Consider the following 14503-nt stretch of genomic DNA (forward strand, 5'->3'; position numbering starts at 1 on the left):
GTTCAGTTTAATCAAATTAAATGGTCCAAGTCAAGTTAATGTGTGTAATAAATGAACCAGGTTGAATTTGGACATTAATTTTTTTTAACAAATTATGCTAAATAGTGAAGTGCCTTTCTTTTTTCTTCCAACCAAAATTCACACATGCTGATGCAAGGCACTTTTGTGAATTCCAATTCTTATACCATTCCAGTTGCAGGTGCCCCTTCATCATGCATATCACCGCCATTAAAATTAGTTAAGGAAGATTGTAAATAAAGCTGGTATATTATTTATCAGCAACAGACTATAGCAATTCACTAGGTCAAGGAACCAGTCCAGTCTACAAAATGGAAAAGAAATAGAGGATGGGAACACCATTAGAGATTTAGAAACATTAATTGGCCTGAATGGTAATTAATCTCATATGCCTCCATTGATGGGGAACTGGAAAACCTCAAAACCCTACTCCATTCTTTCCTGGTTTACATTCTTCTCCTTGCAGTTGCCTTTTCCATATCAATGCTTTCTTTCTATGGTATCAAAAACTGGTAATTCAAACAAACTGAATAATGTTAGAGAGCATAGACTAATTTGAAATGATAGCAGAACATGCATGTTATTGTTGGTTGAGGTCTTACCTTAAAAAAAAAAAAAGACAGTTATATATATATCCCTTTGCTACAAAATACTTCTGCTTGATGGTGAAGAAACCTGTCGTTCCATTATTTTTTCAGCAGCTGGACCTGTTTCTCTGACAAATTGAATGGATTCGGACAGTCTATTTAAAAGGTTTCCTAGCGCAATCACTTCATTTCGCTGCAGCTGCAACTGTGATGTTAGGGAAGAAACTTGTATCAGTTAAAGCATGACAATAATAAAAGTTCCAGTTGAGAATAAGGCTCTATAAATAAGCAAATGAATCAACATCAACAGACAAACATTATGAGCTGAAAACAAGGTAAAACAGCAGGAAAAGTTAAAAGAATCAGTTTTAAAATGCATCGAAAGATGACATTAGGGCAATAAATAGTAAATATTAGAATTGAAATATCTAAAAATTAAATTGTTGATGATGTGAACTCAAGGAGGCCTAAACATTCCTCTATCATCACAATGTCATGCATTGCTGCTCTGCATCAGTTGTCTTGATAATTGGTCCCTTGGCCAAGCACAATTTCATGTATGGCAACAGAAACAATGAATGTAGAGATCAAGGTATCGAACCACTGGAGATGCAACCTAATTAGAATGTCAAAACATTCCTCTACCATCTCCAAATAAGGTGTTGCCCAGGATTAGCTAATTACCTGTTGCCTCTCATAATAATGTACAAATACTTATTGGTCTAGTTGGTGTAATTCTGTTAATCCGTTGACAGATGCTCTAAAGGAGGATGCAAAGACAAGGAGTTTTCCAGGCATTTAAATTCTGATTAATTCACGAGTAAAAAAGCTGAATCGATGCTAATATAATGAACTCTCATATTACAAGAAAGAGTGACTTACAGGTTGATTCAATTGATTTTGGCCATCAACAGAGAAAAGAATCTTCAATGCAGTGCCAAGACCCAGAACTTGTAGTTTCCCCCAAAGACGGCATTTTTCACATCCAACACAATCCATCAATGCGCTGCAATATGATCCAAAGGAATAGGTCAAATTAACTGATCAATGCCTTGGAATAGTTACCAGACAAAAGTTCTTAAGCTAGATACAACCTTATGTTTCTGAATTGCTTCTGAATTTCCTGCTTCAGTTCAGGGCCACTTTCGCCTTGCCAAAGCTTTGCTTCATCAAATGGCAGTGGGCATGCAGCTCGTAACTTGGGGTTGTAGAGTAGCTGCCTCACCAATGAATGTGTTTTAAGGTCTTCTTCTGAATTGCCAGTGTCATATTCAGCTTGTTCTAGATAATCTGCAGCCTGAAACAAATAAGGAAGCATGGATGGAGTAAATTGAATAGAGAGAAATTGAGTTAAGAAATTATTTCATATGCACGGGCACACACAATGCTTTCAACCTGCATACCTGAAATTTCTAAACCTACTGATAATAAACTTCAAATTCTAATACTAAAAATCACAACTTATTCTAGTGATTTTTGTGTATGACCAATATTTAAATACAATAGATTTGTAGGCACTACTCAATGAAGAAATTTTAGTTATCCATTCCTCCTGGGTTCAGCAACAAAATTAACCACTAAATCAAATAAAATATCATTGTCAAAATGCGCCCTTAATATCTCCTTCTACTTTCTCTTTCCCATGTCGCAAATTTTTTTGATTAAAATAGGGGTCTATTTCACTGTGAAGAGTTCTTTCTTATTAATCATTTCCAAATTTAAACTTTATAGCTCTAAACACCAAATCAAGCTTTGAATCAAGAAGGATATAGCTAAATAATTGTTATAAAAGTAAAAACACTCGTAAGAACTGTAAATATATAACAAAACAAACTACCTTCGTCACTGCTCGAAGAACAAAGAGAAAAGTGAAGTATAGATTTTTCACATGATCAGGGTGTCTTAACACGCGTTCATACAATAACTCAAGATTTTGCCCCCACTGAAATCACAAAAACAAAAAAAGTTAAAGAAATACTTTGTATGACAAAAATTTCAAAATTTCTAGCTGAACAAAAAATAATAAATAAACTGATGATGAGGGAAGTTAGAATATAACCAAGTTGGTAGCCTCATCAAGAAGGTAATCAGAAGCTATGTGCACTGAAATTGAGGAATGCAACCCTGAAATCAACTTGTATAGCACTCTTTTCTCTGGGCAAAAATCTCCTGTTGGATCTGATGTAAAAAAATAATAATAAATAAATAAATAATTCAAGATTCAAGACCAGCATGCATGAAATGGATCAGTTAAATAGTAGGCCGACATATGTGCCATGTTGAGAATTTAAATATCAAAAACAATTTGAACATTTACTTGTTAGAGTAAGATGGCATTTAACTGAAGAAAGTGTATCTCATATCAATCTAGTAAAGCATAACAACAGCATGATGATAGAAGTAGAGATAGTTTTGAGATAGGTTAATGGAACTAACGCACATAACACTACCCCTAGGCATAAAGATGAGCACAACACACACCGCACACATGGAGATAAAAGGCATAAAAGCATATAGCTGACATCATAAGCAGGAAGAAAAATTACTTACTAAATTGCTTGCCTCTTATTTAACATGTGTTCTTTCTCCAAGGGATTTTAGAAAGATAGTGTAGAATTATTGTATAAGCTAGCCCTTACATGCATTTTTTGGAAAGTTTAAATTCGATGAATCACAACAAACAATTTGAGCTACAAAAAGTATCATGACCAAAGTTTGTATCTGAACTCACATTTCGGGCAATTTTCCGTGTAAATAGCATCCCATATTCGCCTAGCTGATGGACCGACATAGCCAGTGTAACGTTCAGGGTTTAGCTGGAGGTTTACATATGTCATCTCGGCTGTAAGAAAAAAGAGGCCATTTATTAACATTCTACTTCAAAAAATTGCAAAAGGAGTAACTCATCAAAATAAAAAATAAAATGAACACCATAATCTCCATAATGCATACCATTATCAGTTTCATCATCATAAGTCCAAGGATTGTCAATCTCAACCCACCCCCGAAAAGCTTTGCTATCTAATGTCCTGTCTACAGCAGCCTGTGGTTTTCCCTCCTGGCAAATCAGATCATCACTTGGAAGCCCATGAAAAGGCTTCTTAAATGGCTCAGGAAACTCATTCTCTGGGCACTCACAAACACTACAATCTCGAAGACGACACATCCCATCATCAGGCCAGAATGGGCAGTCACACCACAATTTAACCTATGAAAAAGGTAGCTATCAGTAATAATAAATAAAAATTTCAGTATTATAGGATAGCCTTAAATTTCAAACAATGTGTTGATGCACACATGAGACAGATGATCAAGGCAGCAAACTGCACCAAAGCACAAAAGAACATCACGTAATGGATAATTCACATATCCATTTTGTCATCTCATGTTGCACATTGAGACAAATGCTTCCAAACTAGAAAATGATGAAAATTAAATTCAAGCAAAACAGGCACTCATTCAAGTATAGTGCCTATGTAGGAATTATAATCAGTTTGCATGTAATGATCACAAAATTGAGAATTAAGCAAATTAGATATGATACAGATGCAGAAAAATTCCAATATGTTTTGGGGGGAGGCAGATAAGGAACTAAGAGAATCACTCAGGGAATCAAGTTAGGGATCTCAAACTGTATGAACATATTATAGACTAGAAAAAGCCAAATGAACAATTGAAATATGGCAACTGTATATTACTAGAAACATTATTTTCAAAAGTAGAAATAGTAGCTATCGACAGTGTGAGTCCAAATCCAGTTTAGCCTCATTTTGGTGGTCATGCAAGTTGTAAAAGAAAGAAACTTTGGCGATTCTGATGAAAATATTAACCAACATATTTAAAAAAAAAAAAAAGTTGCCCACTACCATTAGCCATGGAATAGAATGGAGGGTAAGAAAGCATTTGATTGTCCAAGATGGTGTTCTTACAAGGAGAACAGAAACTCCTAAACCAAGAAAGATAACACATGATGTGAATAGAGCAATTAAAACAGTCATATCCACTAAATTATCTCTAATGTTAAAAAGCTAGCACGCACTCAACAAATTTTGAAATTCCAAATGTATGTGAAGAACTAAAACCACCACACCAGGTCAAAATGATTTAAGTGATTCCAAAAAGTATGTTGTTAAAAAGGAAATGAACAAGAGCGAAAAACAATGAACAATGTTACTAGGACAGTTAGACCATTATTTTGTTATCAAGTCTAAAATTAAAAATGAGATAGCATAAATGTGCAGCAAAATCAAAAACTTCTTCAAGACATCAAACTTGTTCCGTCAAACAGTTTTCCAATGATCACCAACTATATTTCATTATATCAGTAGAAACATGCCTACTGAAGCAAAGCCAAATACCCAGAATCCATCAATGCAACAAGGGAAAGCTATGGTTTCGAGCCCAAGTTAAACATAAATTTTGGTACACTCAAATTGTGCAGGTATCTGTCTTCAGAAAAATACAGAATTAAACCCCCAAACAGGACAACACAAGTTTATACACTAAACAGAAGATGATAAGCATATGTTAGTTGGCATGCCTTGAAATAGTCATTTGATCTCTTCAACAAATGAAAATAAAATAAATAAGCAATCAACGCAGCTTGTATAAAGAGGGAAAGTTGAAGTTAGAAAGAGCAGAAATTTGTATAGAATTGAAGTGGAAGATAAGGTCATATAGCCATGCAACACGAAATGAAAACCACTAAGATTTAGCCAATTTTGTACTCGATTTCCAACTTACATAAACAAACAAAAAACTTACATTTTAGCAGCATATTTGAAACCAGTAATTCAGTAAACAAATCAAACACAGAAAAAATACCAACTCTAGAAAATAATGATCTTTATCAGTCATCCAATCTCAAAATCAAATCATCAACCGAATCAACCAATCAAGAACAAAACAGCCCTGGAGAGCATGAACCCCAAAAAACAAAAAAGGGAAAAAAAATTCAACATGTATAAGCATTGCTCAAGTACAATAATAAAAGAGACAACCATAAGATGATCACCTTGAAATACCGAAAGAATGGTGTCGTCACAAGCTCTTGTAGTATGGGGTGCAACACTTCCTCATTGATAGAATCAACAGTCTCATAATCACAACAACAATCCTCCACGATCCCCGTGTACTTACTCGAACCCTAAACATTTCTCCACATCAGATCACCAAAAAAACAAAACAAAACAACCAAAATTCCCACATCCCAACCAAACAAAAAAAGAAAAAAGAAAAAAAGAAAGAAAAACGCAATAAATCAAAAGAAAAGCTACCGAGCAATCGCAGGGCTTTCCATTAAACCCAAAAAGCGGGATCTTGGGTGATGTCCTAGAAGTCACCGCCGTGGCCAGAAGCACCGCAATCAGCGCCCCCACAGCCCAAACCCACCTTCGACCCCCACCTCCACCCCCATTTCGTCCCTTGACCTCCACATCGCCCATCACAACCAAATCAAAACCCTAAATTTCAAAATCAAGATTCCAGGTAACTCCTTTCTCGATTAAACCTCCTCCTAATCACCCCCAATTCAAACTCTTTATAGAACAAGAAGACAATCACAAGGAGAAGAAGAAGAAGAAGAAGAAGAAGAAGAAGAGGATCACAAGAAGAAGAAGAGAGAAACAGAGAAACAAATGGCGGGAAAGGGAGGTCGCCGTGGATTGGAAGAAGAGAACCTGGTATGGATTGGAGACAAGGAAACAATGGGAGAGAATGGTCAAAAGGGTTGAAATTGTGGGTTGAATTTGGAAGTCACGGTCCATTTAATAACAATTAATAAATTAGAAAAAATGAATTTTTTTATTTTTTATTTTTCTGATTGGATGAGCGACGTGTATTTTCTTTTTTTTTCTTTTTTTCTTTTTGAAGATTCTTGATATTTTTGAGCATATGTTTATTGCATGTTGACTCAATTTTTCATATTAATATTTCAAAAAGTTTGGGTGAAGTTGCTCAACAGAGAAAGTAGGAGGAAGTTTCTTTTTTTAATGTAGTAAAAAAATTTAAAAAATTAATTACTAGTGGTCCTTGCAGTTCAGGATACTGTTAACTTTTCCCAATAAGTTCCTTTCAATTTTTTTTTTTATATTTTTTTTAAATCTTTTTTTATTATGATGTTTTCTGATTGATATATCTCTTGAATTCAGCAAGAAATTTTCAAGAGTTGAAGGTATAACCTTGATGCTACTCTTACCCTTCCAAAAATGGTGGAACCTATCCCTTTCCATTTGGACTAAAAATTTATAAAAAGCTTTCTATCACAGGACCTCAGGGCTACAGGCCTTTGTTGTTATGGTTTTTTAATAGTAAATATTTCACTTTATCTTTCAGTAGTTAAAAAGATCTTATATCTATACAAAATTTCAATGCAATATACATCACACATACATAATTCTAAGGAACTTAATTTACCCATTAATGCCAATTAAGATTAACACATCCAACATTGGATCAGTCACACTTTCAAAAGTTTATTAATGCATACTGCGAAAATTCACAAAAATGTCGAACACACGCAAGGAAAACTGAAACCCGGGATTTTACATTAGGAAGCATCATTTTACATCACTGGCTCAAGTTCGAAAATTCAGTCTAAGGTAGTAATTAGACTCTGCTGTTCTGAGGCAATGGAACTACACCATCAAAGAAATCTCCAAAGTAGCCCCGCGGTTCATGGACGAGCTTGGAGATTATATCTCTTAGTGTGATCACTCCCTCTAAATTATCCTCGTCATCTACAACGTATATGCGCTGTATTTTGTAAGAGTCTAGTTTCAAAATGATGTCTTTGATTGTGTCAATTCTCTTGCAGGTAATCACTCCAAGCAACCGGGGTGAAGTTCCTTCGTGTTCTTTCAGATAACTCCTTACCAGTGAGACAAAATCCTTAGCTCTGATAGACCTGTAAATGTGATTCTGTGTATTATCATGTTCTCAAGCAAAATTTACCATACTCTGACAATTGAAAACTAAGGGCAAACCTAACATTATCGTGAAAAAATTTATACACATTTCTTCAAAAGTATAGTGATATGACATTGATAATATATAGTTCACATTATCAGGTACTAGAGTAAAGAAGGAAATAATTATTAACTAAAAGGGCGTAAGTACGAACCTGTAGTCTTTGTATATTTCTGGGGCTGTTAAAAGATATTGAACATCTCTAATGCTTATATTTCCTATTGCCTTCTTCCCGTTTGCTTCAACTACCGGAAGCCCACCAATTCCTTTCCTTCTCATCAATTGGAAGGCCTTTAGAACTGGCTCGTCCTCACTCACCTACAAATTTTATTTATGTAAAGAATGTCATGAACATCTATTGAATAGAGGAGACAAATCATTATACAGAATAAAATATCTCCATCAGTTTTCAGGTAGTTCAGCCATTCAACTGACAGAGCCAAACACAGAACTACCTATGGAAATAAAGATCAATTATGGGAGAAATCTCAAATCAAGTTAGAAAATATAATCTCAGAAACAGTCAGCAACTATTAAGCTATTCTAAGTGCTTGAAAAGAACTATTTCATGCTGAAGATAATGGGCAAGACAATGTTTATCAACTGCAATAAGATGGAATTGAACTTCAGGTTAATTTTTCTAAAATAAGTATGATAATGTGAAGATGATCATAAAAGCCACTCAAATTTTCAATTATGAGGTGAAATTACATAGTGTTTTATTCCTAAAAATTATTTAAGCCGGTTGTTTGTTAAGTAGCCACACTTAAGATCATGCTATAGCAAATTATTTTAATGTCTCAGAGAAATCTAGTTCCAATTCAATGGCTAGAATAGCAGTCAACAGCAAACTTCATTGACGAAATCAATCTGACAAATTGAAGAAGGATAATCAAGTGGTAACGGATGCAAAAACTTAAAATATAAAATGTGAAATGAAAGTTGAAGCAAAAAGATCACCTTAACAAGTCTGCTGGGTTTCATTATAGGAAGGCCAAGTTCAAAAAGTTTCTTAGTGCCCCAGTCTTCAAACCAGTGAAGCCCAACACATTCCGCCAACATGTGAACCACAGCAGACTGTGTGATGATGTTGTCGATTTTCCCATCACCAAGATCAACCACAGGAAGACTCTTCATTCTATATTTTGATAGTAGCAACAGCATGGTCAGAAATGAATCAGATTTCTGCAAGGCAAGAAACGGCGCCCACCGGAATGATCCCAAGATGTCACGAACCTGAATCAAAACACACAAATTTAAGCACAAAATAATTCTTTCAAAGATGTATAAGTCCCACATAATCAAATTAAACAAATATTGATCACTCTTCTCATCATATGCAACCTTAGTTTTCTTATAAAAGTCAGAAGAAGTGAGAGTTTCCAAAAAACTCCCACCCATCGAGGCTGCTGCTTCAGAGTCAGTTGTCTCAGAGGCAACATCATCACTGCTAACACCATTGCTTCCTTGTCCAGACGCCTCCAGAGTCACATTGGCCACCTTCTTGGCTAATCCATCTGCCGAACCACTTACACTCTTCTGAGCTGCAGCATCAGACTGCAATAGCAAAGCTAATAACTTATCAATGGCCATACAGTTTCAATATATAATTTGGAAACAAGTTTTCCAAGTCTAGCAAACCTGATGCAAAAGCCATACAGCAATTCCAGCAAACTCAACGATGCCAATATATTTGTCAATCCAGCTTGCATCTTCTGCCGCGTCCACATCCCTCACAGGTGCGCTAATGATTTTACTCTTGGACAAAGTATCAACAGCAGCAGCAAGACTAGAATCTGATGGAATATCAATTACTGCATACACGATCAAAGAAACCAAGAAAACATACATGTCAATCCAAATCCATCTTCTGATCAAATTTGATATATCTACCCTTAAAACAACAAGAGCATGAGTTGTACAAACTCAAAAAGGGTTGACCTTTTGACCAAATTTAATCTAGCCTTAAATCACAGCAACAGAAAAACAAGAAAAGGCCGAGCTTTGGCTCTGGCTCTGGCTCTACCAATCAAACAAACAAGTGCACAATTTGCACAAACTCAGATACATCAAAGGGAAGGAAGATGGAAGTATAAGTCAGATCATTTGTATCTTCTCATAAAATTTACTCTACTCTTGTAGAGAAGCAACAAACATAACCAAATTACAAGCTTGCATCTAAAAAAAGAAAAAGATATATATATATATATATATATATATATCAAGATAAGAAATTTATTGCATCAATCTTCTGATCAAATAGAATATAATCCAGCAAACAATAAAATGACAAGCCTGGTTGTACCAATCGGAAGAAAACGAGAATCTTGGACAAATTGTACAAGATTAAAAGAAAGAAAGAAAAGAAAAGAAGTAAACCTTGGGAGGAAGGAGCAGGGGGAAAGGAGGAGACAGGGATAGAGTCAAAGCAAGAGTTAAGCTTCTCAGAGGGACTGAGTTGGGGCTCTTGGATGCTATCCCAAAGGTCCTCCACTCGCATCCCCACTTCAGCCTCCGGGCTGGAACATCTGGGACTCTCCTCCATCCTTCTTCTTGCGACCACTTTCTTCAGTCAGATCACAAGCAAGCAACAGCGGATCTTCTTGTGCTTTTTGGCTTCGTTTTGACAGAGAGAGAGAGAGTTGGAAAAAGAAGGGAAAGTGATAGATAGGAGGGGATCCAAAGGAAATGCGTCGTCGTCCTTATCTGGTGGTGCGCTGGACCTGGTATAGAGAAAGAGAAAGAGAAAGAGAAAGAGAGATGATGCCAAAAGTGAAGAGATGGGAAGAGGGAGGGAGGGGGCCTGGCCTCTCCCGTGGGTTCCGCAGGGCCATGTTTTAGTAGTACATTTGATTTGGGACCCATCCGAATTTGTTGCTACTACACACACACACACCCCCAAACCCAAAGTATGGATTTTTAATAAAAAAATTAAATAAATAAATACCTATTTTACAAAAATAAATAATTTATTAATGTAAAATAAATGTTTAATTATGGTACATGTCCTTATAATTGTGTACTTTCTACTCTTTTAGTCCTTCTAATATTTTCAAATACAATTAAGTATTCGTATTTAGTCAAATTGGTTTGTTTGAGTTCATAGCAATATTTTTAGGTACAATTAAGTTCTTCCAATTTACACTTGTTTATCTGCACAGCGGACTAAAATGATTTAATTCGACTAAATATAATAACTTAATTATATCTAAAAATATTGTAATGATTATAAATACAGAAAGTACATAATTATAATGACCTGTATAGTAATTAAATCTAAAATAAATTAGCAAGACCGGTATATGTGTGTGTATATCAGTATATGTATATATTAGCCTACTCTTCCGATAACTTCCATTAATTCAAAATCTATAGATATCTCCGGGCTTTTGGATTAACATTCAACCGTCAGCTCAATCTCACTCGGGTTTTTTTTTTCTTCTCTAAATTCTAATTTTAGTTTTTTCATTTATATTTTTTGTGTTTACACGGGAATAGTTTCTAATGTTAACAACTTAACATGTGAAGTATTGTATTTATATATAATTAAAAGATTATTAGTTCAATGACACTAAACCTGTTGTTAAAATTTTTGTTTGTATGCTCATTACTCATATTAAAAATACACTGAGTGTAACAGTGCTTAAGGTCTCTAGTTATGGATATGGGTTTATAATCCAATTTTTTTTTCAATCAGGTAAGTATACATCTTTTTTAATGTACTTATACCCCTCAATGTATATCATCTTGTCCCATTTCATCAATATATGTATATATATATATATATATAATAAAATGTTGAGTCTTATTTTTGAACAATTTGTTTAATGTTTTATGAAATATAGATAAACTAAAAAAAATATATATATATATATATAATTGTCAAATTTCAAGTCAATAGTGAATCCCATTCACTTGCCCCAAAACACAGGCCAACGTGGAAGTCCTTATCTAAACTCATTTATATCTCATCCAAGATATTTTTTAATGTGTCACATCATTAGTATGGTTGTTCAATACATTAAACCTTTATAATAGTTTCATTCAAAAACATTATTATCACAACTCTATCCAAACTAATCCTACCATGACACCTGCCCCTCAATTATTGAATGCAAACTTTCTATTTTTTTTTAATTGTCATTTTAGCAATTATTATTTTAATAAAATTATTTGTGCTGGTTGTTGATATGATTCATCATTTTGTTGTATTCTATTACCAAATAGTGACTATATTAGTTTTTTTTTTAATTTTTTTATTTTACAAGCCTTAACATTTTTTATCATTTAGGAATTAGTTAGAGTGATAAAAAATAAAAATGGCAATGAGGATATATGTAAGAATGGAAGGGGTGATTCGTGTAAACATAAAATTATATAAACTCATTGTTATACACATGATAAAAACATACAACAATGATTAATGTATAATTTTATACCTTGATAATTATGAAATATATGATTATTAATAAATTTAGTAGTTTAGAGGGAAACTATATTAAGCGGCCCATGACTCGTGTAAACATGGAATTACTCTTTTTTTTTTTAAATAAAACAAAAAAATAAAAAAAAATTAAGCGGGCCATGATGTTGCGTTATGTGCGGGCCTGAATCAGCACCGCCCAAGGAGGGCCAGTGCCATGCCCACAGTACTATAACTGGGCCTGAAGAGGCCCATGTCACGCTGTGTCGTGAGCGGCCCGATCAAAGGGACGGTTGGTTGACTTGAGTCCTTTGAGAGAAATTTATGTTAGAAAAACAATAGCAATTAACATGCAATTAACCAACATAAAATCTAATTAAAACAACAAAGTGAGTTAGACTCATTAGGCATAGGATTAGTTGTACAAAGACACTGGTTACAAAGTAGAGTGGTCTAACTCCAATGCTAGGATATGCTAATTTAATCGATAGATCCACTCGTTGCTTACAACGTTCAGTGAGGAAAACAATGTTTAAGTGTTGGCACCAAGTTCTGGTTATTCAGACAAAAGAGGATCTCAAAAACAAAAAGTCACAATGTCTAGAATTAAAGTTTCTCGGGAGACCATCCAACACTTGAAAAAGAGCAGTTAAAGAAGATCAACAATTCAAGAAAAAATACATTTGGATATTAAAGGCAAAGAAATAAATTAGGGATATCAGTTACTTAAGACATGAAATCATATGATTTACGGAGCCTTAAAAGACACAATTAAAACAAATGGTAACTAGTTAAGCATAATCTTCTTCAAAATACTTTATACAAAGTAAAAGACATATAGAATGTATTTAAGGTTATATAGATTTTTCTCATTGTCGTATGTGGGATAAAAGAGATTCTATAGAGTCAACTATGACTAGGTTTGGATGCATGAGATAGACTTGAGTTGGCCCATATCCAACAATTAAAAACGTGTATGGTACCAAAATTAATTTAAGATTTCCAAATAATACAAAAAATAGAGTGTGCTATTCTTATGTTTAGTATAAAATTTATAAAATTAATCTCATGAACCATTTATTTCCATATATAAAGTTTTCCTACAACTAATGGCTTTTCATAGAGATATTCTTATATTATGTATATATTTGGTATTAGCAATATATTCCAAACCTTCCACAATGGCCTTTATGACATGATAGCCAACTAACTTTCTCTTTTGCTTCTCTATTAATAGGAATTTATTATAACGTAGGCAATTCAACCTTTATGATTCTAGGTAGTCAGAACCGGACCGGACCGGCCGGTTCAACCGGGTTGGACCGGACCCGGGCACTAAGCCGGTCCGGTTCAGCTCAAAAAACCGGGTAAAGAAAAACCCGGCTATGAACCGGGCCGGTTCTCCCGGTTTTAAAACTTAATTAAAAAAAAATAAAAAAAACTTAATAAACCAGCTAATCAAGCTTTCAAAGACCTCCACCCGTGACTCCATGAGCAGTCGAGCGACTAGGTCTCCATCTCCAACAAATGACCTCTTCACCCAAAAACATCATCGCCTGATCTCCCGATTCTTCCTCGCCCGTCAAGCAGCGACACCGCCCGGATCTTCCTCTCGTCAAGCATCGACAACCCATCATCTCTTCCGTCAAGCACCGGCACCACCCATCGTTTTTCTTTTTATTAATATTTTTAAAAAATTTTATAGTTCTTGAGATTCGTCTTTTCAGTTTTATTGACTTAAAAAATTTTATAGGTAGTTTGCCTATGATTTTTGTGTTGCGTGTGCTCTTTCTTATGTTTCTTAATTATCTACTGCTTGTGCAATTGATAATTCTGTGATTGTGCTATAAATCAGAGCAGGTTTAATTAATTATAAATGTGATTCCAGTGGATGAGGCCTGTTTAATTGCTTTGATTTAGTGTTCATGCAACTCCAAATATGATTCTGAAATGAGGAATTTGCATTGCTAAATATTAATTTATCCTTGTTCATAAACATTTCATTTCTAATATAATCTAGTATGTTGCAAGTCTTAAATGGTTGGCAGATGTACATGGTTGCGTTGATGAACTTGGGATGAATATTATTACTGTTAGATATCATGAGCATGACCTAACTTTGCAAACTATATATATTAATGTTAATAGTTCTTGGAGGGAATTAAAAAGTTGTGAGTTTAATTAGTTGTCAAAAGGTGTTTAACTATGGAGCTAAGGTAAGATTTTAAGTTAGTTTATAACTATATAAAATTTTGTTTTAAGTTTTTAACATGATGCAATTTTTTAACATTATTAACCTTCTATATTTTTGTATTGTTTTTTTGCCACTAGATGATGTAGATATGAATGAAGAAGAAGTGGATTTTGAATTATTTGATCATGCAAGCTATGATGATGCATTTGATCAACAAGAATACTTGGGGCAAAGAGATGACAATGAGAGTTGGCCACAACATCAACCATGATTTGTGGATTTTGCTTAAGAAGGAGCTTTCTAGTGAAAATTTCT

The 14503-nt window shown here is 34.4% G+C and overlaps 2 protein-coding genes across 3 annotated transcripts; both read right to left on the reverse strand.

The window, feature by feature from the left end:
* Window positions 1-248: 248 nt before the first annotated feature.
* Window positions 249-6333, reverse strand: LOC120257527 (endoplasmic reticulum oxidoreductin-1-like). Of its 2 annotated transcripts, none has more exons than XM_039264991.1 (10): window positions 5882-6333; window positions 5620-5751; window positions 3558-3813; window positions 3337-3447; window positions 2665-2783; window positions 2443-2547; window positions 1700-1902; window positions 1488-1611; window positions 621-810; window positions 249-527 (listed from the first exon to the last, which is right to left on the reverse strand). In XM_039264991.1, the coding sequence occupies exons 1-9, from the start codon at window positions 6047-6049 to the stop codon at window positions 661-663; spliced, it is 1368 nt and encodes a 455-aa protein (XP_039120925.1). In that variant the 5' UTR covers window positions 6050-6333; the 3' UTR covers window positions 249-527; window positions 621-660. The 2 variants fall into 2 exon arrangements, with proteins under 2 accessions (XP_039120925.1, XP_039120926.1); XM_039264992.1 differs by having other exon boundaries at window positions 249-544.
* A 705-nt stretch (window positions 6334-7038) lies between these two features.
* On the reverse strand, window positions 7039-10378 carry LOC120257517 (SNF1-related protein kinase regulatory subunit gamma-1). The gene is made up of 6 exons (XM_039264979.1): window positions 9951-10378; window positions 9213-9385; window positions 8916-9128; window positions 8532-8807; window positions 7726-7889; window positions 7039-7509 (listed from the first exon to the last, which is right to left on the reverse strand). The coding sequence occupies exons 1-6, from the start codon at window positions 10114-10116 to the stop codon at window positions 7212-7214; spliced, it is 1290 nt and encodes a 429-aa protein (XP_039120913.1). The 5' UTR covers window positions 10117-10378; the 3' UTR covers window positions 7039-7211.
* Window positions 10379-14503: the final 4125 nt, after the last annotated feature.

The sequence above is a fragment of the Dioscorea cayenensis genome, unplaced genomic scaffold, assembly GCF_009730915.1.
Source record: "Dioscorea cayenensis subsp. rotundata cultivar TDr96_F1 unplaced genomic scaffold, TDr96_F1_v2_PseudoChromosome.rev07_lg8_w22 25.fasta BLBR01002168.1, whole genome shotgun sequence".
NCBI classification, from domain to species: domain Eukaryota; kingdom Viridiplantae; phylum Streptophyta; class Magnoliopsida; order Dioscoreales; family Dioscoreaceae; genus Dioscorea; species Dioscorea cayenensis.

What these genes read in the sequence shown, in the direction of transcription:
- LOC120257527 (XM_039264991.1), bottom strand. Translation starts at nt 6,049, where the DNA reads ATGGGCGATGTGGAGGTCAAGGGACGAAATGGGGGTGGAGGTGGGGGT. An exon ending in CACGGAAAATTGCCCGAAAT is followed by an intron (nt 2,784 to 3,336) that starts GTGAGTTCAGAT and finishes TTTTTACATCAG; the next exon opens with ATCCAACAGGAGATTTTTGC. An exon ending in AAGCAATTCAGAAACATAAG is followed by an intron (nt 1,612 to 1,699) that starts GTTGTATCTAGC and finishes ATCATATTGCAG; the next exon opens with CGCATTGATGGATTGTGTTG.
- LOC120257517 (XM_039264979.1), bottom strand. Translation starts at nt 10,116, where the DNA reads ATGGAGGAGAGTCCCAGATGTTCCAGCCCGGAGGCTGAAGTGGGGATG. An exon ending in ACTTTTATAAGAAAACTAAG is followed by an intron (nt 8,808 to 8,915) that starts GTTGCATATGAT and finishes GTTTTGATTCAG; the next exon opens with GTTCGTGACATCTTGGGATC. An exon ending in GAAATATACAAAGACTACAG is followed by an intron (nt 7,510 to 7,725) that starts GTTCGTACTTAC and finishes TCACATTTACAG; the next exon opens with GTCTATCAGAGCTAAGGATT.